A 27656-nucleotide genomic window follows, 5' to 3' on the forward strand; every position below is an offset into this window, starting at 1 on the left:
GACTCCAGAGTTCAGGCCTCAGCTGCGGACTCCTCGAGGTCCCCGGTGCCCCGCATTAACAATAAGCTCTGGTCGCGTCCCTCCAGCCCTGCTCCTTCCCTGCAGTCATGCTTCGTCCCTCCAAGTCTCATCCTCCAAGTGAAGGGGGCGGGGGTCACCTGCCAGAAAAGTCTGGGGCGCCAAGGTCTGCCCCAGGACTCCAGGCTCCATCCCAGGGTCCAGGCCCCGCCCCTCAGTAGCTTATCCCTAGCTGGGGCTCCCCCCGTGGGAACGGGGACCAGCTGGCCGGAAGCGCCAAACTGCGTCCCTGTCGAGCCCCGGGGATCAATCAGGCCGAGGAGTTAATTATGTAATGAGGGGGCAGGGGGTCGGGGCTAATGAAGCCTGGGGGGGAGGGGAGGAGGGAGGGTACCCAGGTAGCCGGCCCCCTCTCGGACCCCTTCCAGGCCCCAGGGGTCTCCACCCCAGCCTAACTCCAGGGCCCCAAAGAGGGGAGGGGCTGTGATCCTGGGTCTGGAAGGGGCTGAGCTGTGAGCTATAAAGGGGGCATCTCTCAGCACTGGGGCACTCTAGGCAGCGTGACCTGAGGCCAGACAGGACTACTCCATGTACCATCCACGAGAGTTGTACCCCTCCCTGGGGACCGGCTACCGCCTAGGGCCTCCCCAGCCCGGAGCAGATTCCAGCTTCCCGCCTGCCCTGGCAGAGGGCTACCGCTACCCCGGTGAGCAGTGGGGGCAGCTTCTGTGTAGGAATTGGGGTGGAGGCTGTGGCCCTCGGCTGGCTCCTCATTCTCCTCCCATCTCCAGATCTGGACACTCCCAAACTGGATTGCTTCCTCTCCGGGATTGAGGCTGCTCCCCGAACTCTGGCCGCTCCTCCACCTCTACCCCCGCTGCCCCCAACCCTGGGCACTGAGCCGCCCCCTCCAGCCCCAGAGGGCCTTCATCCACTCCCTGGAGTCAGCCTGAGCCTGGAGAACCGGGAGTTGTGGAAAGAGTTCAACTCCGTGGGAACAGAGATGATCATCACCAAAGCTGGGAGGTGAGGGGGCTGGGCCAGGGTCCGAAGACCCAGTGTGTTCCTGGTGGGGGTCTCTTGGGAAAGGCAGAGTCCCCGGTGATGGGGCTAGGTGTGGGGATTCCTAGGGAGGCTAGAGCTCTGCCTGAGTTCAGAGCGTGACTGTGGCCTGGGTCAGGGATTCTTCTGTAGCTGGACCAGGGGTCATTCTGTGGCAAGTGTCAAGGGTCAGTCTGTGGAGTCTGTGGCTGGTTTAGGGACTGACCTATGGCAAGGGTCCTAGGTCAGTCTGGGCCCGGGGCAGAAAGTCGGGCTGGGTTATAAGTTAGTACGTGGCCTAGATCAGGGGTCAGTCTGTGCGTAGAGTCAGCATTCAGCCTATGACTGGGGTCATGGGCCAGCCACTGACCAGCATCAGGGAAGTCTGGCCAGGATCAGGGGTCACCTTGGAGGCAGGGATATGGTCAGTGTGCGGTCTTTATCTAGGCCAGGAGCTCAGGCACTAGCGCGGTGAGTCCCCTTTTTATTTTCTCTGAAGCACGTTTGTCCAGCAGCTGTAGATTCTGGTGCTGGAGATCAAGCGAGGAGACGAGGGTGGGGAGCAGAAGGCTCCTGGCAAGATTTCCAGAAGGAAAGTGTGTCACTCCTGCTTCCGCAAATGGAGTTTGAGGGGCCAGGGGTCAGGAGTCCAGACTCTGCTCCTAACCTGCTGTGTGACTCTGGTCAGATCACCTGACCCGTCGGTCCTGTTTCTCATCTGTAAAATGGGATGAGACAAGCTTATAGCTCTAAGATCCTGCCCTCTGAGTTCTGATTCCACATCCCTCGATTTTATGTGACAACTGCGTGAGCCAGTGGCTATGCCCCCTTGCGGGTGCTGTGCCCACCCCGGGCCACTGGGTAGCTCCAGGCCTCTCCCCTCCCTTCCCCTGTCCAGGCGCATGTTCCCTGCTTGCCGAGTATCAGTCACTGGCCTGGACCCCGAGGCCCGCTACCTGTTTCTTCTGGATGTGGTTCCGGTGGATGGGGCTCGCTACCGCTGGCAGGGCCGGCGCTGGGAGCCCAGCGGCAAGGCAGAGCCCCGCCTGCCTGACCGCGTTTACATTCATCCTGACTCCCCTGCCACCGGTGCCCACTGGATGCGGCAGCCTGTGTCTTTCCATCGTGTCAAGCTCACCAACAGCACACTGGACCCCCATGGCCACGTGAGGCCCAGGCTGGGACCCCCCGGATAAGGGTTGGGGGTGGGACCAGGGTAGGGGGTCATTCCTGTTTCTTCCCTCCCAGCTGATCTTGCACTCCATGCATAAGTATCAGCCCCGCATACACCTGGTGCGGGCCGCCCAGCTTTGCAGCCAACACTGGGGGGGCGTTGCCTCCTTCCGCTTCCCCGAGACCATGTTCATCTCCGTGACAGCCTACCAGAACCCACGGGTGAGTGACCCCGCTTGAGGGGGTGGCGTGCCCTGCCCAGGCTGTGGGAGTTTTGACTCTGGATGTGCACCCCCAGATCACACAACTGAAGATTGCAGCCAACCCCTTCGCCAAGGGCTTCCGGGAGAATGGCAGAAACTGTAAGAGGTGGGCATCATTCATTCATTCACTCATTCATTCATCAAATGTTTATTAATCGTCCACTGTGTGCCAGGCACTGTGCTGGATGCCAGGAACACAATGTAAGTAAAAACATGTATTCACTCACTGATTTGACAAATACTTATTTAGCACCAGCTTATGTGCCAGGCACAGTTCTAGGCAGTGAGGATGCAACAGTGAACAAACCAAAGCCCCTGCCCTCATGGAACTGATGATACTCTAGTGGGCGGAGTAGACAAGTAGACAAGAGAAATAAATATTATGTAACATGTTAGGGATAAGTTCTAAAGAGAAAAGAAAGCAAGCAAGGAAGATCAGAAGGACTGGAGAGAGGTATTTATTAGATAAGAGGCCTGGAAATGCCTCACTAAGAGGACATTTGAGAAAAGACTTGGAGGAAGTATGGGAGGGAGCCAGGTGGATATCTGGGAACATGCCAGGGCCCTGAGGTGGGAGCATGCCTGCGGTATGGCGGGTGTGGAGTGAGAGAGGTGATGGGTAGCCAGGTTATGGTGGGCTGTAAAGGTTTCGTTAGGACACTGGCTTCTAACTAACCCCTTCAGAGCTGGCCCTTGCCCTCAAGACACTTAGAGTCAGGCAGAAGAGATAGATATTAATTCAAGGATCACCCTAACAAATGTAACAGTATCACTCGACAAAGGTTATCAGGGAGGGCGTGTGGTGCTGTGGGAAGTCAGGAGGCCTCCTTTGAGGAAGTTATGCTTGAACTGAGACAAGAAGGAGGAGTAAAGCAGGTGAAGAGGGGACAGACGGGGGATTCCAGAGTGTGGCTGAAAGGCAGCTAGTGGAGATGGGCAGAGTGAACAAGGTGGCATGAGCTGGGATCAGACCATGCCCTGGGCCTTGTTGCTTGGGAAGGAGTTTCCATGGATTCTAAATGCAATAGGAAACCATTAGAAAGTTGTAAGTGGGGAATAAATCCCAGCTCTGCTGTTTCCTAGTCATTTAATTCTCTGGCCTTCCATTTCTTCTTCTGTAAAATGGGTATAATAATGGCACCTACCTGATAGGGTCCCTGGGTGAAATGCCTGGCACCTGGTAAGTGCTCTTATTACCATCATCACCATCACCATCATCATCACCATCACCATCATCATCACCATCATCATCATCATCATCATCATCATCATCACTATTCCCCAGGGAGCGAGACGCCCGTGTGAAGAGGAAACTGCGGGGCCCAGAGCCAGTAGCCACAGCGACCTACGGGAGTGGAGGTGAGTGTAGTCCCAGTGGTGATGGGGCCAGGCCTGAGATGCTGATCCTCCTTAGCCCACGCTGTCCCTTCTGTCTCCCCAGATGCACCAGGTGGTCCCTGTGACTCCACACTGGGTGGGGACGTTCGTGAGTCAGATCCAGAGCAGGCCCCAGCGCCCGGGGAAGCAGCCCCAGCCCCAGCTCCTCCCTGTGGTGGCCCCAGTGCTGAGGCCTACCTTCTGCACCCTGCAGCTTTCCACGGGGCCCCTGGTCACCTTCCAACCAGGTGAGTGGGACAAGGGCACAGGGCTGGGCTGTTCCAGGCTGGGGATCCCTCTCCCCTGTTCTGATGCCTCTCTGCACTTCAGGAACCCCAGCTTCCCCGAGGCTCCAGACTCTGGGCGCCCAGCCCCCTACTCAGCCGCCTTCCTGGAGCTGCAGCCCGGGCCAGCAGGCTCAGGATACCCAGCAGCGGCACCCTCAGCGTCCTTTGCCTCGCACTTCCTCCAAGGGGGCCCCTTCCCTCTGCCCTACCCTGGGCCTGGGGCTTACCTGGATGTGGGCTCCAAACCAATGTACTGAGCCTTTGCTAAGCCCCTCTGCCTCCCTCCTCGTCTTCCATCACAAACCTCCGGTTCCCCTCCCCCAGGCCTGTTGCCCCCTCACTTCCACTGGCCCCATCCCCCACACCAAATGGCTGCCTCGGGCCTCCCCCACCCCACTTCACACTTTGATTTCACTCCCACCCACCTCTGGCTTCAAAGCTCTGGCTAAGCCGCTGGGAGTCCAGCTGGGGCCAGCTTCCCCTTCCCGGCTCTCACCTCAGTGTGAATGGAGGGAGGCTCTGCCTGGCCAAATGGGACCTGGGACCAGCACTCCCACCTCCCAGCCTCACCCTTGGGCCCGGCAAGTTCTACCCCGTCGCCCCAGTGCAAGCCACGCCAGTCTCTTCTCAGGACTAGAGTATTTTTTGTTAATAAAACTCGGAAGACAGACATCAGTGTTCTGGAAACATTGGGCTAATGGTGTTCGGCCCCGAGTGGGGCTGTGTGAGCACAGGTTCTGTGAGGAGACCCAGGCCCCAATCTAGACTTGTCATTTCCAGCTGCTTGACCTTGTGCGTGTAAATCAACACTCTGGGCCTGTTTCCTCTTCAGGAAAATGGGGGAATCAGTGTCTTGACACTCAAATGTTCTGAGAATTAAATAGGGCTGCCTGAGAACCCGCCCCTCTACCTAGCCCTCAGGAGCGGTCACTGTCACTGGATGGGGACCAGGAGGCTCTGGGCAAGTTGACTGGCCTGAGCCGCACCTTGCTGGCAGGACTGGGGTTCCAGGGCAGTCAATGTCCTGACATCTACCAGGCTGCGCAGGTACCACTGCTCATCCCCAATCAATTCTGACACAAACCCAAAGACCATTTTTCTTCTTTTATTAGATTTTTTTTCTTTTTTTTTTTTCTTCTCAAAATTTTTATCTAAAAACAAACAAACAAAAAAAAAAAAAAAGGAAAAAAAAGAAAAACAAAATTATTGGAAACTTCACGGTTCAAGTGGGGAGACGGGTGAGGAGGAGCATGGAGCCAAGGCTCCAAGCCTCTCCAGAAAAGTCCTCACCCACGAAGTGCCCTCTTTTGGGGGGACAGCATAGCCGGGGACAGCCCCCCAGCCTTCGTCTGAAGAGGGCAGAGTCACAGTGGTCCAGGGGCCAGAGGGGCTGGAGGAGGCAGGGGCCAAAGGGGTCACAGGAAGTAGTCAGCCACGGGCTTTTTGGAGGGGATGCCCCGTGTCTCTTGGGGAGCGGCCTCAAAGATGATGAAATCTTTCTGGAGATGCTCGTCCAGCTCCAAGATGGCTGCCACATTCCCACAGCTGGAAGTCGGAGGGCAGCAGGGTTAAAGAAGCGGGTCAGCCTAGATCCCCACCTCGACCTCCCGGCCCAGGCAGCTCACCGGTAGCAGTAGTTGGGTGCCGACCACACAGTGAGTACAGTCTCGTTGAAGTGCCACTTATAACCTTCCATCACCAGTTGGTGGGCACGGCAGATCATGTCAATGTCGTTGGCTGCATTGAACTGGGCCACCACGTCACTGCCAAATAGGTAGCCAGCCCCACGGGGGCTCACGCCCCAGCCTGTTGTGTCTGAGGCAGATGAGGGTAGGGATGCCGAGAGGGTGTCTTCAGGGCATCAGTGGTTATCCGTGGCCCTTTGCAGGAGAGTACCCTGCCCCTCCCCCAGTTAGGCCTGTGCAGCAGGAGCACAGGGCCCGAATGCGTTCTGAGGGAGCCTGGGGGCAGGACAGCAAATGCTGAAGCAGATAAGCTCCAAAGAAGAAAGAATTTCCTGATAGTTGAGCCACCTCACCATCAGGGTGACCATGTAATTTACTGTCCAAACAGGTACACACAAGAGCGAAAGGAGGTGCTGACAGTAACCAGGCCAGGACAGCACCTGTGACCCCGGGCTGCCCAGCCGGCGGGGAGGCAGTAACAGGGCAGCGAGGGAGTGGAGGCTGCTGTTACAGCACAAGAGCCCTAGACAGGGATCAGGAGGCTTGGCTTTCATCTCGGCTCTGCTCCATCTAGCTGAGGAGGCCCACAAAATGAGGGGTCCTCAGGGGGCCACCATTCTGGGAGTCTGACCTCTGCAGAAGCCCCTTCACATTCAGGGAGCTGATGATTTTGTCCTCAACAAGCCCCTGAGCAATGACATACATCCCCCCCAATCCCCCAGCTCAAAGCACCCAGCTCCCCATGTTCTCCTCCTCATCAAGGGTGCCAGCCAGTTGGCAGTCAAGCACGGACGCCAGTGAGGACCGGCCCCGCTCTGCTGTGTCCCAAACTCACCAGCTCGGGCTTTCCCTTCAAGGCACCTGCTTTAACCACAGGACCCCCTCAGTCACTCACCAAACTATGAGTAGAGCTCCTGCCCTCACCTTCAGGGTCGGACCAGAGCAGGTCACACATGGGCCCGTCATGAGGCACCTCTTGCTTTCGGTCAATTGTCCGGATCTGGTCCAGTGTCTGGATGGAGGGGGAAAGGCCCCCGTGCACACAGAAGATCTACAGGGGAGAGTAAGACAGGCGGGAAGGGAGGCTGAGGCCCAGCGCCTCTTCCATCTCTCCCATCCCCGGGAGCTGTGTGGCGGGCCTACCTTGCCATCGATGATGGCCGACAGGCTGAGGTAGTCAAAGATCTCAGTGCAGTAGCGCCACACGGTCACCGAGCCGTACTTGCGCAGACACTCGTCATAGAAGCCGTAGACCTGGGTGATCTGACGGCTTTCGTGGTTGCCCCGGATCAGGGTGATGCGGTCAGGATAGCGAACCTGGAGGTAGGCACCACGCCAGGCCTGGGGTCGAGGCTCTGTCTCGTGCTCCTAGATGTCCTCACATCTGCCAGCCCCGCTGCATCCTCATCACTACTGCCGTGGCCCAGATTCATGTCACCTCTGCCTGAACGGTGTTCCATCCACCTCACACGCTCCCAGTCCCTCCTCCAGAGGAGGCAAAGCTGAATCCTCTCCCACCTCCTGCCCACCTCACAACTACAAACCTAATGGCCCCTCCTTCATCCACCAGGTACAGACCAAGCCCTTAGCAAGACACTTAGAGCACTTTGTCATCTGGTCCCTTACAGCCTCTCTCCCCCCAGTGGATAATGTACCCAGCTGAACTCAACTCCTTGCCACTTTCTGAACTGGATGAGCCTCTATTTCCTCCCCTACAATGCCGTCCCTCTGACCTCATCCTCCAGGGGCCCCATCAGATGTCCCCAAGTCAAGGAAAGCTTCTCTGACCACCCAAGCAGAATCTGTCCGTCACCAGCAGCACAGCTCAAGAGTTGGGGGTGGATGGAGCAGGAGATGAGGGCCGAAAGGTTGCAGACAGGTCAGGCCTGAGGTGGCCCAGGTCTGGGGTCCAGAAGTCAGGGGGTCCCACCTTAAGTGCCAACAGCAGGAGGAACGTTTCGACGCTGTAGAAACCACGATCCACAAAGTCCCCCATGAAGAGGTAGTTAGTCTCAGGGACGTCGCCTCCCACCTGAGGAGGGAGGAAGAAGGTTCCGCTTGGTCCTAAACTGTCCCCGACCCACTGTGGTGGCCCATTTCCAGTCAAGTTGAGGCCCTTCTTTCACAATGGGCCCACCTGACTAGGGGCCTCTGGCCTCCACTCCACTCACCAAACTCAAAAGTTTCCACTCTCAGTTAAAGGGGTCTTCCAGTCATCCCCCAGGTCACCTTTCCCATTGTTTCCCCACACTCACTCTGAACAGCTCCTTGAGGTCATAGAATTGTCCATGGATGTCACCGCATACCTGGAAGTGAGAAAGCAGATCGGAACTCAACAGTCCAAAAGCCTCTGCTACCAGGGGCTGTCCTTCAAAACACCCACTGCTTGAGAAGATCCTTATCACTCTCGGCTAAGCCTCTGCTTCTCAGGGCCAAAAATCTACTCTCCCACCCCAATCCCCCCATCCCACACTGAGTGCCAACTATTCTGGGGGCAAGAGCTAGAGCCAATTCTTTCCAGCTAGACCTGCAGCTCCCAGAGCACCTGGCCCCCTCCTCTCCCTACTCCCCACCAGGCACCCAGAATAAAGTCACTAGTAACACACAGGAACACGTGGAGTCATCACTCACCGAACTGAGTTCTTCTGCCCTGGTCAAGAGCATCCCTCCAATGACTCCAAAGACCCTGCCCATAACAGCCAATTCTTCTAGCAAAGATCCCTTGAAGATGGGGCTCTCAGGGATGAGGGGTAGACCTCGGAGCCCACAAGATTAAGGGGAATGACCACGTGCCTAAAAGACCAAGCCAGGCTGTGGAGGGATGGCGGGTACTCACTGTGACTGGCGAGTCCACCCTCTGCACGTTGCTCTCCTCCACCAAGATCTCTCTGGAGACAGGAGAAGACCAGGGTCACCAAAGCCGAGCCAGCCCAACCCTATTCCTGACCTTTTCTGCGGGGGAGGGGAGGATATGAGGCTGTCCTTGAACCTCTAGAGGGCAGGTCAGAGGTGTGCAATTTCCCCAGGATAGCCTGACCACAGCCCCACTGCTCGAGACCCTTCTGTGCATGGCTCCCTGCTGCCAACAGGCCAAAGCCCAAGCTCTTGTTCAGCCTTTGCAAGGAGTCTGGGACTTTCCCGGCCTTGACCCTCCACGCTGCTCCCTTTCACACAGCCAGCACTTACTCCCAGAAAACAGATGTCCTCCTCCTCCTCTCCACGGAGCCCTCTGCTCAGAGACCGTGCCCTCGGCCGAGCTCTTACAGCCCCTCTCTCCCCACCACAGCGGCCTCCTCCTGGACTGTCCCAAGTCATGGGGATGGTGCCCTGGGCAGGCTGGCCATCGGAGGCACCTTCAAAGTGATACGCTGTTGACGCTTTTCTATTATTTATTTAGAGGAAGTGAGGACCTGGTCCTCCCTTTCTCCTTGCAGTGCAGTCTACTTCTACCTGAGTGAGCTTGACATGAAATTGCTTTGTCCGTTACAGACACCTAATCGTAAGTAATGCCGTGTTTCTAGATTTTGTCCTTGATGATCACGGCAGCCGTGAACACTTCAGTTCACACCACGTGCCAGGACGGTAGTAAGAGCTCTGCATGGATGACGCAGGCAATCAAACCACCACCCTCGAAGGCAGGCACTGTGATGATTCCTATGGCTCAGATGAAGAAAGCGGCCAGTCACACAGGCAGAAACTGAACCAAGGCAGCCTGCTCCAGAGTGTGGCCCTTACCAAGCTAGTCTGACGTGGGAGGCACTTGCTCAGCCCTCTCTCTGCCAGTCCCCTCCCACAAGACCAGGAGTTCCTTGGGCTTAGGGCGCTCTGTACGACTAAGGTGGCTCCAGGGAGGTGTGCCTCGGTTTCCAGGAACGGCAGGAGGCGCTGGCGGTGGTCCAAGGGGCCAGACAGCAGCTAGGCTCTCCCACCTGTACTGCATCTTGTGCCAAACATCCGCCACATGACTGCTTATAATGACCTTTCCAACTGACTTGGGAGGTGCTTTCCATCCTCATCTGACAAAGAAACTGAGGCTTTACAGAAAAAAGGGGCAGAATCAAGGTCACAAAGCTGGAGAGTGGCTGAATTGGAACCTCGGGGGTCCAATTTCCTGAGATTTTATACCAGCCCCTTCCACAGACTCTGGGTCACAACCCACCTCAGTGCCAGCAAGGCCTCAGCACAGCGTGGGAACCAGGCCCCAGCTCTGTCACCTGCAGCACATCACCAGCCCTCTCAGGGCTCACACCTGCTCACCTTCACTTCCACAACGAACAATGCCGACCAAAGCGCCAGACCCTGTCCCTGGATATGAAGAATCTCATGCAGGCTCCATAAGGATTTCAAAGACTTGGAGATGTAGAGTGACTTGACCAGGGTCACACTGTTTATAGGTGACAAAGCTATACTTCATACTGAAGACCACCCGATTCAAAACCCTCGGCCGTTCTAATGTGCTGATGTTTTTCACAAGAGCAAATTCAGCTCCCAGGCCTCTGTAGTTCCAAGGTTTTGAGCCTCCGTACCCTCTGAGCAAGCAAAAGCTCTTGACACGACCAGCCTCAGCCTGGGCCCCTGGTGGGTCCTCAGGAGGCCACGGCCAGGTGCTAGAGTTGGTCCTCCTCCAGATTGGGCCTGGGATAACAATGGCCACCTCAGGCCTGAGCCTAGTACCTCCAAGCTCCGTCGTAGGAGCTGGGCAGGACCCTTCCACTCCTCAGTAGCCCCCTGCTGCCTCTCACAGAGTCTAAATGTCTGTCTGCCTGGCTGTCAGTGAGCGTGGAGTATGGTCAAAGACCTGGATCCAAAACCAGGCTCCCCTCTGATCAGCTGTGAGACGAGGGGTAAGACATTATCTTCTCTGAGGCTCAGTGTCCTCTTTGTGAAATACTCACCCCATGCCCTGCCTATTCCACAGCGCTGCAAAGAGCAATGAAGACTGAACACATGAAGAGCCACAGACGAGCATTTAAAAGCAGGCCCTGCCTGTTCACCAAATCCATGCAGGCCCTGTCTGGCTGTTACAGGTTTGTGTGGGGCAAAGCCAAGCAAAGAGCCCGACGGCCACTTTCTCTCTGGATGGCCTTGGTCAAATCACTAGGCTTCAAGGAGTCACAGCTTCCTGTTCTGTAAAATGGGGCTAATAATTCCAACCTCACCGGATGGCTGTGGGAAGGAAATGGATATAAGTTCTTTGCCAGTACAAGGCCAGGCTAACAGTGGGCCTGTTGTTCCATCAATGTGGGGTAATTCTGCTGGCACTTTCCCCACAATTCTCCAGCATGGTAGAAGCCATGGAAAGTTCCTCAGGAGGCAGGTAACTGGTCTCCTCACCGCAGAGCTGATTCCAACCTAGTGCCATCATATTCCAAAAGCTGGTTCTTAATCACTACATCACCCTACTTCCCACAGAACTGAGTTGGGCCTCCCTCCACACCTTGCATAACTCTACTCTGGCTTATTGGCTACTATTTCCTAGGCTCCCACAATGAATATGAGGGTGATCCAACTCCACTTTCTTGCATTATGGCCCGAAAAGGGACAGGACATGGAGAACTGGCTTCACGATCCATCACTTAATTGTTGAATATGAGAGTCCTCACCTGTAAGATGGGATCAACTCCATCCACCTTTTAGGGTTGTTATTGGAATTAAAAGAACACTGTAAACCACAGAGTCTTTAGCGTTTCTGCCTTGAACTCCTGTTCTTGCTGACACTCCCTTTTATCATCTTATTCTTCGAGGTCTATCCCAAAGTTCCGCCAAGAAACGTTCTCTGTTCCCCCCAGACAGATAGGGTTGTTTCCCTGAGCTTCCTAAGTACTTTCTGTAACTAACTCCACTGAAGACACATCATCTAACACTTCAAGTGTCTTCATCCAGGTCTGTCTTCCCCCAACAGGCTGGCTGCTCCTCGAGGGAAGAGGCCCTATTCCGCTCCTCTCCGGGAAAGCTTCCAGGATGAGCCAGGCCCAAAGTTCTCAGGTGGGTTTGCCCCGGGCCGGAACCCCAAGCCTCTCTTCCCCGGAGCCACAGGGCTCACCTAGCCTTAGCGCACAGGGCCTTGACTTCGCTCTCTTTGATGAGCTCGCAGCGCCGCAGCTGCTCTATCTGCCGGTCCAGGTCGCTGATCTCCGCCATGGCCCACCCCCCGGCGCGGGTCAGAGCCGGGGCCGCCGCCCCCTCCGCACCGCACAGGGGTCTCCTGGGAAAGGCGAAGACAAGCCCGCGGATCAGAGTGTCCCTAGGGGGCGCCGGGTCGGGGTCGGGGGCAACTCGATTCTGGAGCTGGCCCGGCCTCCCCACTCCCGCCTCCCCTCACATCGGCCCCCGGGCCCCCAGCGTCCCACAGGCCGGGCCGCACCCCCGCTAACTCCCGTCGAGCCCCGCGGGCCCGCGCTGGGGACGGCGGCCTAGAGGGGTCTCAGCCTATTACCGCCGCTGCGACTCCGGCTCCGGCTCCCGGGGTCCCTGTCTTCCTCCTTCCCTCCGCTTTGGGCCGCCGCCACCACCGCTTCTACTTCCGGCCCCGCCGCGGAAGCAGAGGAAGAGCAGTTCCGCCGCGCGCCGGACGTGGCGTCATACACACACTCCCCCTCCCACGCCGCGCCCTTACCCCACCCAAGGAACCGGATGTCGGCAACAAGCGGACGGAAGTGATTGTGGGCTAAGCCGATTGGCGCTGCGAGGGATGTTAGGGACCTCAGTCCAGTCTCCTCATCTCAGTGAGGGAAACTGGAGCTGAGCCGGGGCTCCGACCTGTAACTTTAAGTTACACGTTTTTGTTTACCTGTTTTAGCAGACCTCCCCCATTACAATCCCTGAGGGATGGAACTTTGCCCTGTTTACACTTGCAGCCCCAGTGCTTACTTTGAACAAGGCCTGGAACAGTTGGCATACAGAAGTATTCGTTCAATGGTGAAGGAATTCCAGTCCGGATCTCTTTCCAGGGCCCCAGAGAAATCTCTGCTGTGGAGGACCTCCGAAATTAGAAGTGGAAAAGAGTCCACCTTCCCCACACCAAGTCTATACCTCAGCTAGCATGACCTCCCCGATTCCAGAATGGTCCCTTTGACACCCCTCAGCTGCTTATTGTCTGCAGTTTTACTTTTTTTTTAGAGGAGGAAGCTGGCTAAAAAAGGTTAAGTAACCTGTTCATGGTTGCATAGCTAAGAACTTTGGGTTTGAATCGAAGTTGAAGTTTTTGTTTGTTTGACTGCGTTGGGTCTTCGTTGCTGCCGGCAGGCTTTCTCTAGTTGCGGCGAGCAGGGGCTACTCTTCATTGCAGTGCGCGGGCTTCTCATTGCGCTGGCTTCTCTTGTGGAGCACAGCACGCAGGCTTCAGTAGTTGTGGCGCGTGGGCTCAGTAGTTGTGGCTCATGGGCTCTAGGGCGCACGCAGGCTCAGCAGTTGTGGCGCACGGGCTTAGTTGCTCTGTGGCATGTGGAATCTTCCCGGACCAGGGCTCGAACCCGTGTCCCCTGCATTGGCAGGCGGATTCTTAACCACTGCACCACCAGGGAAGTCCCCAAAGTTGAAATCTGAACCCAGGAAAGCTGTGTCCTCAGTTCTAGTTTCTTCTTCTGTCACTTACTCTTTCTGGCGCTTTGTCGTTAGAAACTTTATAAAACATCCCAAACTGACATTTGAAGTCCTCTGCTTCCCTAGTCTCTTGCTGCACGCAGAGGAAGTGATTGGTCTTTAAACAAACTTCTTGGTGTCAGAGCCCTTTTGGAATGTCCTTTTTGCTATCTTCTATGGACCCTCAATTTCTAGTTGCTTTACTTCAGACTTTGTTTCACAGAGAGCTGAGTGAGGCTAGGCACAGAAGTGAGGCCACAGTTTGAAGGTGCACTAGACACCAGTTCTGTTTTGGATGTAGGCAACAGATGCAAATGTGCAGAGAAAGGTAAAGGACTAAGTTCTTAAATTCCTAGAAGGTACTAAGTTTCTATGCAGATGACTATAGGGATTCAGTAGGTCCAGAGATCAGAAAGGTGAAGATTATTTTTTTCCCCTCTAGAGGAGAGCTCAGACAGGAAATGGTCCACATCATGAAATTTGGGAAGTGGCAGGACTAACTATGTTGTTGCTTATGACCAAGATCTTTAATACCCGAAAAGATCTGATATAGTTACTATTACACCCCAGCCTGGGTGAACGGAGAAGGGTTCAAAGCACGGTATAGGGGAAGTGCAGGGCCCTCATTCTGGCTTCATGGAATGCAGAAGCCACAGAGCTTCAGTTCTTAACCCGGAACCTGAGCTCCACAGTTCTGTGTGTGTGTGTGTGTGTGTGTGTGTGTGTGTGTGTTTGAAGTGGATGTCAGAGAGGATTCCAGGTTCTTCAAGGGGTTCCACAGCCCAGAGTCTAAGAAGTCAGTTCTAATCCCATCTCCTTTTAAGATGGGAAAACAAACAAGCTCAACAGTGCAGATTAAGAAGACATGCATTAATGATCTTGTTTCAACCAAGAAACAGTGAGGCAAGATCGCCTTAAGGACAAATTGGGAATAACAGTACCTACTCCTGTAGAATACTTATCATGTTGTATGGCTTATAGATTCAGGAAATCTTAGTTTCTGTCAGTGGCTGTTTTTTTGTGACAGGGGCCTTCTACACCTATGAGTTCTGGGCCTAAAACTGAGGCTGAGGCTGCAGCCTCCTAAGACCAGCAGTTACACATGCACTCCCCCACTGTAAGCCTTATCAGATGCTGCTGGTAGAAGGAAGAGAACACTGGGTGGTTGGAAGAAAATTCACAAGCTCTTCTCTTGAAGCCCTGGGCAAGTATTAAACAAAGTATTAAACCAATTCATCTCCTTCACCTATTTTTCTGCTCAAGAAGGAAGAACATAATGCAAGGGCGCTTTCTTCTCCGGGCTCTGCCCCCTCCCCCAGCACCCCCCTGCCCTAGACACCACAGACGTGGACAACAGACTCCCCCTTAAATAGTTGTTTATTGGCAGTAGGCTGGAAATGGTGGAGTTAGCGTACACGGACAACACCAGGCATCAATGTCACGAGGGAGGCAAGAGTGACGGGAAAGAGCAGCCTGGAGCCCCGGTTGAGGCCCCCTCTCTTCAAGAGTGAGTGTGGGAGGGGGCAGGGCCTGGAGTGTTGAGGGGGCAGCCTTAGAACACCTCCGCTTAGTAGGCATGGTTAGAGATGAAGAGGGACTCACTGGCTGCAGCCCCTGCCTTACCACTTGGGGTGTACTTTCCTTGGCAGGCAAGGCTGTTGGCCTAAAAGGGGAGAGAAGCCAGAGTGAGAAGGTTCCTTCTCAGATCCCATCCACCCCAGCACCCTGCCCACCTCCTGCCCCATCCTTACCAGGGCTCGCTTGATGTATTCTTCCTGTGCAGCCTTCAGGTTCTCCTTCTTTCCACCCCAGGCCTTCAGGGCAGAGGCCTGCAGGGCTCGGCCATAAGAGAAGGTCAGGGCCCACGGCTTCAGCAGGTGGCACTTGTTGATGGCGCTGAGGTTGATGGATGCCTCCTCCTCACTCTGGCCTCCAGATAGGAAGGTGATCCCTGTAGAACAAGGGGGTGAAATGGGGGGAGGGGTTGTAGTCAGAGACCCGGGGGACTGGTAGGAGGCCCTAGAAGCTGACCTGGAAATCAGAGCACATGGGCACAAGGTTTATGGGTACAGTTCGTCTACCTCCCAGAGGTCAAGATGAGGGTGTGGGTCTCACCAGGGACAGCGGGGGGCACTGTGCGACGCAGCGCTGTGACAGTTGCCATGGCAATCTCCTCGTGAGAATATTTATGGGTGCAGGCGTGGCCTGGGGTTACCATATTGGGCTTCAGCAAGGTGCCTTCCAGGTAGACGTGGTGGGCACTCAGAGCCTTGTAGACAGCAGCCAGCACCTACAGCAGGGCGGGACCAAAGTGGGGTAGGGTGGAGCAGGGAGGGGGACGGGGGTCAGCCCCAGGGCCCCCAGCCCAGCTCTCTAGCCCACCTCACTGCCCAGGCAGGCAACCTACCTTCTCGGTTACATACTGACAGCGTTTCAAGTCATGGTCCCCATCAGGGAGGATCTCAGGCTCCACGATGGGCACAATGCCATTCTGTGGGGTGAGGGACAGGGCAGCCGTGAGGCCTCCTAACCCAGAGCCCCACCTACGGCTCTTCACAGCCACTGACCAAGATCTTATCTCCATGACAACAGAGACCCCTGGCTTCACAGCCCTTGGCAGATTGCAGGAGATCAGCCATCTCCCCAGATCCACCTGCACAACCCCTATTCTGCTCTTCTGCTTGCAGAGCCCTCCACGGGCCCAAGCCTGGTGCTTGGTGAGGATCCAGAGCAGTTGCCTTGGGGAAGGTAGGTAGCCTGGCAGATGGGTGGCAGGCTAGCTGACACGCTGGAATGGAAAGAGGTGGGAAGTGGCCTCTTGGGGACCTACAGGCCCACCTGCTGGCAGATGCTGGCATAACGGGCCAGGACGTTGGCGTTTTCCATGATGGCGAGGGTGGAGGGGGTGTGTTCCCCTATCTTCAGCACACAGCGCCACTTGGCAAAGTCAGCTCCGTCCTTCTTGTACTGGGCACAGCGCTCCGACAGCCCATCCAGCCCTGTAGAGGGGACGGAGGAATCAAAGCATGGCAGAGGAAGGGGCACGTGGCTCCCACACACCCTGGGCACCCAGAGGGGTACCGAGCTGGGTGGGCTGGTCGGTAGGGCCGGGAGCTAAACGGTTCTCACCTTGGGTGGTTGTCTCGCCGTTTGTTCCTGCCAGGGGTACTACACCCTTGTCTACCTGTTGGAGTGGGGCAACAACACAGGACAGGGAAGTGATCTCTAGTGCCATTTTCTCCTCTGTAGCCCCGCCCTGTCCCGGCTTTACTTCATCTCTCAAGTATCTTTCCTGTTTTGCAAATGTTTCACATAGTCATGTTATCTGATCCTATAGAGCAGGACACACACAGAGAGCCTGGGCTCCTACCACTTACTAACCCTATGAGCAAAACACTTCATGGCCTTGAGCATCTGGTTTTTCAATTGTATAATAAGCGTAACACCTGCCTCTCACAATTGCAAGGATTAAAAATGCCAAGCAGGTCCCATATGTTTCTAGCTTTTTTACACACGATTTGGAGGTGATCTGGGGCAGACTCCACCCAAGTCTCCAGGCTCCCGACCCGAAGTTCATCCCCCAGCCTGCTACTCTGGATTTCTTTCCCCCAGATCCACCTTACATCTCACACCCTGAGGTCTAGCCCCCTCACCTTGATGCCCACAACACCGCCCTTGGCTTTGATAACTTGCGGGAAGGGACGCCCATCATCTGTCTTCTGGTAGAGCGTCTCATGAAAGAGGATGACGCCCCCAATGCAGGGATTCACGCGGTCGTCGGCAGTCAGCAGCAGTTGGCGGTAGAAGCGCCGGTTCTCCTCGGTGTTCTCAGTGCCAATGGACTGCAGTCGCTTGGCAATGCTCCCTGTAGGGAAGCATCACATGGGCATAAGGGGATCAGCCTATCACCCCCAACCTGGGGCCCTCCTCCCACTGTGTCCTGCCCGCACCGGTGGACTCATCTGCAGCCAGGATGCCCTTGCCCGGAGCCACGATCCGGTGAGCGATGTCAGAGAGCTCCTTCTTCTGCTCCGGGGTCAGTGCTGGGTGTTGGTGGGGCATGGTGCCTGTCAGTTCCTGGGCAAGAGACAGACCAGGGAGGGCTAGTTAGCAGGGTCTCCCAACAAGCAAGGCCCCTTGCCTGGAGGTCAGGGCAAAGGTTCCCTACCTCCCCTGCCCCACAACTGGCAGGTCTTGGGGCACTTCCTGTCCCCAGCTCTCCCCTACACCCGACTTCCCTATACTAGGCCTGCCTCCTGTACCTTTCCTAACTCTGTTTGTTGCTGGGTGTTGCCCAGCTGAGGGTGGGGCTGTATACTGGCATCTGGGGTAAAGGGAATAGGCCAGAGCCATGGACAGGCAAGTCACATGGAAGCCGGACCCTCCTGGCTTGCGCTCTGCCATGGGGTCACCTTGCCTGGAAGCAAAACCGAACCAGAGTATTTTAGAATTAGAGGTTGTGCAGAAGGCAGAAGGCCCGACCTCCTCATCTGAAAGGAGCCAGAGAAGGGAAAAGGTCTGTGTTTCAAGCCACACAGCAACCCTAGAGCCAGATCTGAGAGTAGAACCCAGATCTTCTGACTGTTACACGAGTGTTCCTTGCAGTCCACTCGAGATCCCAGGGCTAGCTCAGGCTCCATGGCCTCAAGGACACCCCAAGGTCAGGCTTCTCCCCCCACGGTGGGGGGAGGTTGTTAGAAAAAGGATGTTAGGAAGAAGGCAGGAGGGTCATCAGAAGCCCAGAAAAGGGCCACAGAGGAAGCCTAGCCCGAGGTGGAGAAAAGGGGTGAGGTCTGTCGTTCTCACTGCTCATACAGGGTGAGAGAACGTGGAGGAGAGGCAAGCGCCCACCCCTTCCCCTGAAAAATGCTCATGTCTGCTCTGCGGCTGCAGCTGTTCCAGGCTCAGAATCAAGGTCACCCGATAAGGAAAAATAGGGAAAGTGTTCATGGGGCATCAGAAGCTGCCGAGGGGTTTCCCCTCCTCGGCGGGGGCACCCGTCTCCCAGGACAGGGCCAACCACCCGCTTTCGGGAACCCTGAGGCAGTGTATGAGCTGGCCCCCACCACTTGCGGCATCTTAGGATCCCTGCAGAGGCAAAGGGGCCGTAATACTTGCACCAAGAGTCCTAACAAGAAAAGGGGAGGGGGAAGTGGCACTTCATCTCGCCCTGCTTCCTTCCTCCCTGCTGTGACTCAGCGCGGAGCGGCCCTTGGACTGCGCAGCAAACCGCGGGAGCTCAAGCTGGAAGAGTTGGGGAGTCTGGGCTACGAGCACAGGTGTGGGTGGTGGTGGAGGAGGGGAGATGCTGGGCCCGGGTGGGGGGCTCCGCGCGGACGCCCGACCCGCCACTACACCTCGGATCCTTCTCCACGACCCTCTCCCTGATCTTCGCACGTGGCGAGGGGCGCTCACCTGGCACAGGAGAGGGGCGGATTGGCAGGGTGCAGCGGTGGAGGGCCGCGGGCTGGCGAGTGGACTGAGGGAGCGAACGCGGCAGTCGTCACCGGGACTCTGGTTCTGCGGCGCGTTCCAAGGGGAACGCAGTCTACTCAGCTCCCGAGGGGGGCGCGCGGGGGCGGGCAGGCAGGAGGCGGTGCCGCGCCTTATAAAGGCACCGCTCCACCCTCCGAGGGGTTTTTCCCTTTGCCGGGGGCCGGAGGCGCCCCGGCGTCCAATTGCAGGCGAGGGACTGTGCGAGAGCCCGCCCCCCGAAAGGCGAAGCCCGGAGGCGGCGCTTGGGCGAGGACCGTGCGGCGAGAACACGATCCCTTCCCCCACCCCGTCCCCCTCGGACGTGACTCGGGCCACATCCCGCGGGTCGCGGGGGCCTTCCCCCCCTTCCCTTCTCCTCCCCCACCCCCCTGCTTTGCGTGCTTTGGGGCGCTGTTACTCAGCCGATTTGGGGCACCGGCAGAGATGGGGATGGGGTGGGGTCAGGTCGGGGAAAAGCGGGTGGCAGAGCCCGAGAAGACTGAGGCTCAGCTTCCCCCGCCGCGGACCCAGTCCAGCGGCCCGCGGCAGCCCCAGCTTCCGGCTGCGCTGAGGCAGCGTGCGTCGCGTTGTAACCGAATCCAGAGGTCAGGCGACTGCGAGCCCCGGCGGAAGAGAGGGCGGCGAGGGCACGCACGGGGAGCGCGAGGAGACGGCGGGGGCTGGCAAGGGGAGGAGGCGAGGCGGCAGCGGTTCCGGGTGTTCCGCGGGGAGAGTGCCTCCGCCGCATCTGCGCCCCATTCCGGCGGGTCTGGCTCCCGGGACCGGGAGGGCGTACGCGCCCGCCGCCCGGGCCGACCCCCGAAAGCCAGACCCAGCGGAAACCCGCCGGCTACCGCTCTGCCCAAGCAAGTCTGGGGATGCGGGGCCAGAGTCCCTGCGAAACTTCTCCCTGGCACTGACTTTCTTCTCCAAAATAAAATCCGTCCCCCAGCTGTCAGCCTCCCAGATATTCTTCTAGCCTCCCCATCCTACCCGCCAGGTCTCCCCTCTTAATGCCGACGCCTCCAGCCCAGCCCCACCCCCGCTCCGTCCTGCTGGTGCCCACCTGCGAGGAGGAGGCCGAAGGAGCGGGCAGAGCCTGGTCAGCAGCGAGTGAGTCAGGCCACACCCGGGCTGGGTTATAAGGCTGCTCCTGCCCTACCCCCAACCAATGTCCCCGACCTTCTCCGGTGACCCTTGCCCTTCCCTCGCCCCAGATCCCCTGGTAGGGGATCTATATTTAGGGAAACCTGAAGCTCCTGACATTCATGCCAGCTGAGGGCCTAAAGTGAAGGATGGGAAGGAAGCTGTGGGCCTGCCTCTTTGGGGGTGGGGGGAGGGTCCCCTGCCCACTCACCAGTACTTCAGAGGAAATTTCTTCCTTGGAAATCCAGACTGAGGCCCTCAAAAGGTTGTCAAGAGAAATCTTTGGACAGGGATCTGTGGGGAGGGAAGGAGGGTAGGGGACTCAGATCCACGGCCTTCCCTGCCTCCTCCTCTGCTCCCCCGACTCCGGGCCTCTCTCTGGCTGCTGTGATTCTCTGGAGCCTGTTCCTTTAGAGGGAGAGCACATGCAGCCACTACACTCACACCTCAGAATAACCAAGAGTCCATGGACAGGGTGTGCCTGGGGTACCCCTACACCCTGATACTCAAGGCCCAAGTTTGTCCCATAATGCTCACTGTGGTGAGCAGTGTCCCCCACCCTCACCTTCAAATACGATCATTTACTTGGGGAGGGGGAGAGGAGGGCAGGGGCACCTGCCAGAGCACCAGCCACTCTCTCTTCTGGCCCTCCAAAGGGGCTGCCATCCAGCTGGCGGAGGGCTCCTTGAGTCCCACTCTGCAGGGAGCCAGGCTCTCCACTGCTGGTTCCCAGGCTGGTGAGCTGGGTAGGCCATTTGTGGTTCCAATAGCCTGGAGAAAGGTGTCCTGAGGCCCCTCAGGGAACAGGGCATGTGGGCCCTGGGAGCTGGCCGCTCCCCAAAGGGCAGGGACCCTGGGTCTTGTCATCGGAGCTTGATCTCAAAGCAGAGACAGTTGAGGCTCTGGCAGTCAGGAAGCTGGCACGCACAGGCACAGTCACAGAGCGGGCAGCAGCGAGGGCAGTGAGGGGCCCAATCCTGAGGGAGAGGAGAACGGGGTGAGGGAGTTGAGCAGGAGGAAGGGGGACCAGAGCCTGAAGCTGTCTCCTTCTCAGGGGAGAAGGGAACAGAGTGGCCTGGAAAGTCCCATTTGCCCAGTGGATCAGAGGGTACCAGCCACCATTCTTGGGAACAAGTCAGTTCTTTGTGCTGTTGAGAAATCAGCAAGGAGGCAATGTTCCTAACAACTGGGTTCAGGAGCTGGAAGAAATCATTCGGTGGGGTGGGGGTGGGGGGGGGTCCTTTCTTTCTTCCCATCTTATGGATGAGGAGACTGAGGACCAGAGGTCAACTGGACCCACGCTTAGGTCACAATGTTCAGCTCAGAGATGGTTCTCCTATATCACGCAATTGAAAGTCGTTAGACTGGGAACACACACAGTCTATGATGAAAACCACTTGTTGGTTTTGTGGATTTCTTCCTTGGCCTGAGACCAAGCTGGATCTCATTCATCCTCTATTTCTGAGCACCTACTCTGTGCCAGGCACAGACTATGTTCATGAATGATTTTTAAAATCTAGTTTTCCTTAAAAATGGTAATTTGCAGACTTAATTTTTTAATGTTTAAAAGGAGTTACATCTCTTTTATTTATCAGAACCTTGAGTAGAGGGCCTCTTTACAAAAGAGGAAACGGAGGTTCAGAGAGGGGAGTGATCGTGCAAAGGAATACAACGAAGGAATGGGGCTGGGATGGGTCTGGGCCTGCCTGCTTCCAGTCCTGAGATCCCCCTTGACCAACTGCTTCCCAGGGCCATGAATAGCAGCTTCTTTCAGGGTCTGCTAAGGCAGGGACAGTTCATCTCCTGTCTCCACTGAGCTACCAGGGGACTCAGGCTCAGCACGTGTCTGAGATACAGATGAATGTTGAATGAATCAATCAATCAAAGCATATCATTTTTCCCTCTTTAGGCAAAGAAGAAAGTAGAGGGCTTCTCAGCTCCTATGGGAGACAGAAGGTCTGCCTCTTGGGGAATAGGAACAGCAAGTCCTTAGAGACAGGAAGGGAGAACCGGTCCACTCCGACCCACTCCTCTTCTGCCCTGGGACACGGATGATCTGTCACCGCTGCAGGCAGGGACTGGAGTCAGGCCAAGTGGCTGGAATAGGACCCACCCAGGATGTGTGACAAGGTTGGCTCCTTGAGGCCTGAGGCAGAGTTAGTGACAGTCACAGTTGCACAGCTCAATCAGACACCGGGCCAAGCCAGGAATAGGGGAATGACCTTTAGAAGAGCTGAGGTTTCGGGGTGCGGTGTCCGATGACTGGTGAGATCAGATATCACCAGGGGCTCTGGTGAGGGGAGGGCATCTGTTCCTGCTAAAAGAATTGTCTCTCTAGAAAGAGGTAGAAGTATATCATGGTGGAGGGGAGAGAGCGAGGTGGCTTCCTTGTATTTGATGGGGGTGTGGTTTGGGGTGTCTCTGGGGAGTCCCAGTCTGGGCTGAAGTCAACTCTGCGGGTTTCTGGAGGACCGCACCGTCATTCTATGCGCAGAATTGGGGGCTGAGAGAGGTCCCACTGCTCTCGCTTCAGAGAAGAGGGTATTAAAAGCATTTCTTGGCTCTGCCCCCTGGAAGGGTTTGGCTCTAGTCGTTAATAACTAGCTAATGGATATCTCGACTCTCACAGGCAGCCTTGTGGCTTCTGGAAGGAATCTGCTTTTTAAGTACATTAAACAAGGGCTCCACATGACTGTTAACCCCCATGCTTCTCTAGGCCTGTAGTTTTTCACTCTGATTTCTTTCACTTTGAGGTTGTGAAGGCCAGCCATCGTTACTGTTTGGAGCTCAGGGTTTGAATCTAATTCAGGCCCAGGTGTGGCTAATTCATGATTTGCACCTCAGTTTCCTCATCTCTGAAATATATTTTAAATATAACACCTACTTCACAGGGTCACTGTGGGGAATCAGTGGAAGGCACGAAGCCCGGTGCCTGGTAGGGAGGGAGCTCTCAGCAAAAGGGAGCTCTTCTGACAGCGCTTTTCCCTTAGCAGTAGCTCTTAACCCTGGTGGTATGTGTCAGTCGTGTAAGAACTTGTTAAAGATTTGCAAATTCCGATCCCATTCCAGATCTACTGGGCATGGGGCCTGGATGCCTGGCTTTCCATTTACGCCTCCTCCCAGCTTCTGATCACACAAGGGGCTGAGAACCAACCACTGCCCTGGATTGCATCATTTCTCACCCTCGATTCAGAATGTGAGGCAATTTCTCACATTGCCTACTTATTTCTCTCTGTCCTTCATGGGAATGTAAGCCCCGTGGCCGTGTCTACCTTGTTTCCACTGCACCCCCAAGGCTCAGCACAGTGCCTCAACAGTGACTCCATAAATCTTCCGTAAGTGAATAAATAAATGAATGAATGAATTAGGTCCTCACGACATACCTGTGAAAGAAGTAACATAGGCAGGTTTCTCCCTGAGAGAAAGAGAAACCTGGGTTTGTGTCTCCACCCAGGCTTTAGGCCTCTGTAAGCCTCAGTTTCTACAGCTGTGAAGGAGCCAAGAGCTTTGGAATATTTGTCGTGGCTATTGTTACTGTAAGGAAACTGAAGAACACAGAGGCCTTACTGTGGTTTGTGGAATGATAGCTCAAGGAGAGAATGACCATTCGTCATTCTAGAATCCTTCCTGGCTCCGGCAGAAGCCGGGTAGGATCAGGACCTGAGGTCTCCAGCTTGGACGCCCTGCAGCCCTGGAGGGGGCAGTGGGAGGGGCCAGTCCCTCCTGACAGCACACCTCACTCTCAAGGAGGAAGAGAGGCCTCTGACTCTTCCCTCCCCGCGGACACAAGGCGAAGGGAGTGGTGTCCCCAGGACAGGGGGCCAGAAATCATTGTGCAATTGAGCATTTCTTATAGGAGGTTTGAGGACCCAGGGTCTTCTCCTTTTTCCCCTTTGTCCCCCCTAGCCCCAGCCCTGGGCCCCGTCTCCGGGCTACCCCTGGGAAACCAGATGCAGATTATCTGAAAGAGGAGAACTCCTTGGCCCATAATTTATTTTGAAACTCAAAACATCTTGCAGGGATTTGCAACTGCAGTCTGCCCGAGTTATGAATTTGCTTGGTCTTTTCCCCTCATTTTTCCCTCCCCAGGGAAGGTCCCCACTTCAAGGGCAGGAGCTTTGCTGTCTACACGTCTGAGCCCAAAATAATCAGAGCCTAGGAAGGTGGTCAATTACACTTAACATCTTTAAAGCCACAAATGCAAAAATGGCCTGTCCTCTGTGAGCCAGGCTTCTCCCTGAGGGTTCTGTTTCAACACATGATGGAGCAATTTGCTGTGCAAGACTCTACTGTGGAATGCTGGAAAAGTGACTAAATTTCCCTGGGCCAATTTATTCCCCTGCAAAAGGAGGATAAAAACATGGATAGGTAGCCAAGGTGTGATGTCATGTTAAAAAGGGCAAGTGGCAGATGTGAGGAAATAGTCTGTGTGGTATATGTGGTATGACTACATTTTTACCAATAGTAAAATACAACAGTGATAGTACTGTATGTGTATTAGTATATGAGGGACACACACCAATGTAGCAACCTTGGTTAGAGAGCTAGTTTATAAAGTGACTTGTACTTTCTATGTATTTCTACATGCACACTTTGTAATTTAAAAAAATACATATAGATAGGTTTTTTAAAATATCCAGCTCTCGGGGTTGTTAATAAAGTAGCACAGTATCTAGAACATCGTATTTACTCTGCAAACAGAAGGAGCTCTGTGAGGGGCTGTCTTTTCTTTTAACTACCACTTTCAGAAGTAGAAATGTGCCCTACATGTTACACACATTACCTTTCTCCAACTGCTGCCCTATTTTCCTTTCTCCAAGTAGCTTTCAGTACCAGAAAATATCTGATATGTTGCTTTTGGCTGTCTCCACCTGACCCAGTACCTGGAACCGTGCCTGGCCTAGAATAGGTACTCAGTAATAAATTTTGTTGAACCAAAAAATGAATGCACAGAGAGTACCGAGATCAGAACTCAGGGGCCAGGGGCCAGGAAGAGAACTCACAGATTCGGCGGGCTGGGGACAGCAGGCATCCAGGTAGTGGGCTGGGCTGGGCAGAGGGAAGTCACAGGCTTCTGCACAGGTCCAGCAACAGTCTTGGGGCCTGGAGGCGCCTTGCTTCCTGCAGGGGGAGCTGCAGTCTGTGCAGCAGCCCTGGGCCTAAGAGAAGGCAGGGCTCAAGATCTGGGCCAGGCGGCAGGTAGGGAGGGACAGCCAAGACTCAGTTTTGGGGAGAGGGGCAGGAGAAGGTTCAGCTGAGGACAAGAAGAGGATCTCCTGGTCCCACGAAAGGGACAGATGCGGGGACTAAATGGCAAAGGTGTCTCAGGGTAAGGGCCTACGAATGAGGGGAAAAATTGACCAGGTTCCTCCTCCCCCAGGCCCACCCTTCAGCCCCCACCAGGCCCCTCACCAGCAGGCAGTGCCTCGTCAGCAGCACTAGGCCCAGCAGCAACAAATAGATGCCCACAGCGAGGACGACAATGGCAGGGATGGGGAGCAGCAGGGAGGGGCTGCTGACGGGACCCGGGGTTGGATTCCACGGGCTAGAGGAGGCCTGGACAGCACAGGAGGAAGGGGTGATGAGGAGATGTGGAGGGGCTGCAGGGACACAGAAATACCAGGAGGGACACGGGAGGTGGCTGGGAAAAGGGGAGGAACAGCCACCAGGTGGTGGGGAGAGAGTCAATAGGACTACACTGTCTTGTCCCCAAACCTGCCTTTTCTCTTGTCATCCCCATTTCAGCACCATCGAGGACCTGTTGGTCATTCTAGACTTTTCCAAGATTTATTGCTTTTGCTTTCAGAATGCCTCTCCAAACAGATCTATTGTCTCTGCTTCCACTGCGCTACTTTACCATTCCTCAGCCCACAGTACTGGCCTCTAACTGTCTTGCAACCTGCAGTTGTGCCCCTTTCCACACCAGCTGTCCTGCATATCCTTCCCTCCCTTGCGGTCCATCAATGGCTCCCACCGACTCAGTCCAAACTTCCTATCTCAGCGACAAAGGCCTCAATCTGGCCCTGCCTACCTCTCCCTCTCCCCCATGACACTCCAGCCATACTGAAGTCCTAGCAGTTCCCCAAATGCCCTGGCCTCTCTCTCACGCCCACGTCTCTGCCCATGCTGTTCCTTCTGCCTGGGATGCCTTTTCTTCTCTGTTGCTTGGCTAGCTCCTCATCTTGCCAGAGTGGGATGTGCCCTTCCATGGGAAGGCCGTCCCTGCAACTCTCTTTCTGTCTCACAGCTCTTGTCCTGAGCTGGAAGGGTCTATGTTGGGCAAAGAGCCCCCTCTCCAGTCCAGGTTCCAAGGCAGGCAAAGTCAGGGTGAGTGGAGGGCGCTGAGGGGGCCGCTCCAGAGAGGGGTAGGACTCACGTCCATTGGGCAGGACAGCGCTGGTCAGTCCAGGAGCTGCAGAGGAGAGAAAGTCCTGGGCCTCAGACACTGAGAGGGGCCATTGGGCTGGGATGCCCATTCTCCTCCTCCCATTTCCCGTTTGGGGAAACTGAAGCCCAACGACGGTCCCTGGTCCGGACAGCGAGGATGGGGGTTCGGGGATTCGGGGCAGCGCCTCGTTCGAAGGCCCCAGCCCGACCCTGGCCACACCCTACCGTTGTCCCCAAACGGGCTCCCTCCATCGACCTATCCCCATCACCTGCGCCCTCGGGGCCGCGGGCAGTTTACGGATTCCGCGCCTTGTTTGCTCCAATCGGCCGCAGCTGCTGCACCGCCCAGAAGCCTCCCGCTGCTTCTCGCTGTTGTCAAGGGGATCAGAGCGCCGCTACTACGGCGGCCGCCCAGACCCAAAACTCTTCTACGCGCCTCGTTTCCCTTTTCCCGTCTGTGGACGCCCGCTCTTCTTTTTAGTCCCTGTCCGCTAGGTTTTCCGGCAGTTACCGAGTAGAAATGGCGAGAGTTCCCGCCGCTACCCGCCTGGCTCGGATCCTCATCGTGTGCTGGGTCCTGCGGCGCCGCAGAAGCAAGACTGAACCCCCGGGCTACACCGCCAACGGGCTGTGTGACTTCGGCCAAGTCACTGCGCCTCACTGAGTCCATTTTCCCCTCTGTAAAACGGGAAAACGCCTGCCTCCCAGGGATATTGTAAAACTCAGAGCCACTTCTTAATTGTATAGAATTAGCCTCAATAATTTTTCAACCTGACCCCCCACTCATTTTTATTGACAGTGCCCAAGTTTAAGAGCCATCATCTGGTCTCTTCAACCTTCACATCATTATCAAAGTGATTTCCTCCCACCCACGTCAGATCTTGTGCCTTTTCTTTTCTTTTTTTAAAAATAAATTTATTTATTTTATTTATTTATTTTTGGCTGCATTGGGTCTTCGTTGCTGCGCGTGGGCTTCCTCTGGTTGCAGTGAGCGGGGGCTACTCTTCGTTGCGCTGCGCGGGCTTCTCATTGCGGTGGCTTCTCTTGTTGCGGAGCACGGGCTCTAGGCACGCAGGCTTCAGTAGTTGTGGCACCAAGGCTCAGTAGTTGTGGCTCGTGGGCTCTAGAGCGCAGGCTCAGTAGGTGTGGTGCACGGGCTTAGTTGCTCCGCGGCATGTGGGTTCTTCCCGGACCAGAGCTCGAACCCGTGTCCCCTGCATTGG

The 27656-nt window shown here is 55.8% G+C and overlaps 4 protein-coding genes across 6 annotated transcripts; 1 reads left to right on the plus strand and 3 right to left on the minus strand.

Annotated features, from left to right (window-relative positions):
* The first annotated feature begins 396 nt into the window (after positions 1-396).
* TBX6 (T-box transcription factor 6) lies at positions 397-4823 on the plus strand. The gene is made up of 8 exons (XM_068524271.1): positions 397-724; positions 810-1044; positions 1958-2225; positions 2308-2454; positions 2531-2601; positions 3781-3854; positions 3937-4120; positions 4203-4823. The coding sequence occupies exons 1-8, from the start codon at positions 607-609 to the stop codon at positions 4414-4416; spliced, it is 1311 nt and encodes a 436-aa protein (XP_068380372.1). The 5' UTR covers positions 397-606; the 3' UTR covers positions 4417-4823.
* Positions 4824-5248: 425 nt separating this feature from the next.
* Positions 5249-12383, minus strand: PPP4C (protein phosphatase 4 catalytic subunit). The gene is made up of 9 exons (XM_068524278.1): positions 12281-12383; positions 11888-12049; positions 8681-8732; positions 8100-8150; positions 7775-7876; positions 6988-7161; positions 6769-6895; positions 5785-5974; positions 5249-5704 (listed from the first exon to the last, which is right to left on the minus strand). Exons 2-9 carry the CDS (start codon positions 11983-11985, stop codon positions 5575-5577), a joined length of 924 nt encoding a protein of 307 aa, XP_068380379.1. The 5' UTR covers positions 11986-12049; positions 12281-12383; the 3' UTR covers positions 5249-5574.
* Positions 12384-14784: 2401 nt separating this feature from the next.
* Positions 14785-20069, minus strand: ALDOA (aldolase, fructose-bisphosphate A). Of its 2 annotated transcripts, none has more exons than XM_068565370.1 (9): positions 19967-20069; positions 17376-17502; positions 17079-17290; positions 16555-16609; positions 16264-16424; positions 15833-15916; positions 15541-15715; positions 15177-15376; positions 14785-15088 (listed from the first exon to the last, which is right to left on the minus strand). In XM_068565370.1, exons 2-9 carry the CDS (start codon positions 17485-17487, stop codon positions 14993-14995), a joined length of 1095 nt encoding a protein of 364 aa, XP_068421471.1. In that variant the 5' UTR covers positions 17488-17502; positions 19967-20069; the 3' UTR covers positions 14785-14992. The 2 variants fall into 2 exon arrangements, with proteins under 2 accessions (XP_068421471.1, XP_068421470.1); XM_068565369.1 differs by lacking the exon at positions 19967-20069 and adding an exon at positions 18841-18995.
* Positions 19103-26798, minus strand: LOC137778362 (uncharacterized). 2 transcript variants are annotated; one of them, XM_068565371.1, is made up of 7 exons: positions 26703-26798; positions 26423-26458; positions 25459-25602; positions 25050-25205; positions 20632-21023; positions 20258-20340; positions 19103-19580 (listed from the first exon to the last, which is right to left on the minus strand). In XM_068565371.1, the coding sequence occupies exons 2-5, from the start codon at positions 26426-26428 to the stop codon at positions 20910-20912; spliced, it is 420 nt and encodes a 139-aa protein (XP_068421472.1). In that variant the 5' UTR covers positions 26429-26458; positions 26703-26798; the 3' UTR covers positions 19103-19580; positions 20258-20340; positions 20632-20909. The 2 variants fall into 2 exon arrangements, with proteins under 2 accessions (XP_068421472.1, XP_068421473.1); XM_068565372.1 differs by lacking the exons at positions 20632-21023; positions 25050-25205; positions 25459-25602; positions 26703-26798 and having other exon boundaries at positions 26423-26566.
* Positions 26799-27656: the final 858 nt, after the last annotated feature.

Source organism: Eschrichtius robustus, chromosome 16, assembly GCF_028021215.1.
Source record: "Eschrichtius robustus isolate mEscRob2 chromosome 16, mEscRob2.pri, whole genome shotgun sequence".
Lineage (NCBI taxonomy): Eukaryota > Metazoa > Chordata > Mammalia > Artiodactyla > Eschrichtiidae > Eschrichtius > Eschrichtius robustus.

What these genes read in the sequence shown, in the direction of transcription:
- LOC137778362 (XM_068565371.1), bottom strand. An exon ending in TGACGAGGCACTGCCTGCTG is followed by an intron (nt 25,206 to 25,458) that starts GTGAGGGGCCTG and finishes GCCTTCTCTTAG; the next exon opens with GCCCAGGGCTGCTGCACAGA. An exon ending in GTCCCCAGCCCGCCGAATCT is followed by an intron (nt 21,024 to 25,049) that starts GTGAGTTCTCTT and finishes CCTCTCCCTCAG; the next exon opens with GATTGGGCCCCTCACTGCCC.
- PPP4C (XM_068524278.1), bottom strand. Translation starts at nt 11,985, where the DNA reads ATGGCGGAGATCAGCGACCTGGACCGGCAGATAGAGCAGCTGCGGCGC. An exon ending in GCCCTGTGCGCTAAGGCTAG is followed by an intron (nt 8,733 to 11,887) that starts GTGAGCCCTGTG and finishes TCCTGTCTCCAG; the next exon opens with AGAGATCTTGGTGGAGGAGA. An exon ending in TCCTGCTGTTGGCACTTAAG is followed by an intron (nt 7,162 to 7,774) that starts GTGGGACCCCCT and finishes GCCTACCTCCAG; the next exon opens with GTTCGCTATCCTGACCGCAT.
- ALDOA (XM_068565370.1), bottom strand. Translation starts at nt 17,487, where the DNA reads ATGCCCCACCAACACCCAGCACTGACCCCGGAGCAGAAGAAGGAGCTC. An exon ending in GGCTGCAGATGAGTCCACCG is followed by an intron (nt 17,291 to 17,375) that starts GTGCGGGCAGGA and finishes GCTTCCCTACAG; the next exon opens with GGAGCATTGCCAAGCGACTG. An exon ending in AGTGCCCCCCGCTGTCCCTG is followed by an intron (nt 15,377 to 15,540) that starts GTGAGACCCACA and finishes CTTGTTCTACAG; the next exon opens with GGATCACCTTCCTATCTGGA.
- TBX6 (XM_068524271.1), top strand. Translation starts at nt 607, where the DNA reads ATGTACCATCCACGAGAGTTGTACCCCTCCCTGGGGACCGGCTACCGC. An exon ending in CACTGGACCCCCATGGCCAC is followed by an intron (nt 2,226 to 2,307) that starts GTGAGGCCCAGG and finishes CTTCCCTCCCAG; the next exon opens with CTGATCTTGCACTCCATGCA. An exon ending in AGCGACCTACGGGAGTGGAG is followed by an intron (nt 3,855 to 3,936) that starts GTGAGTGTAGTC and finishes CTGTCTCCCCAG; the next exon opens with ATGCACCAGGTGGTCCCTGT.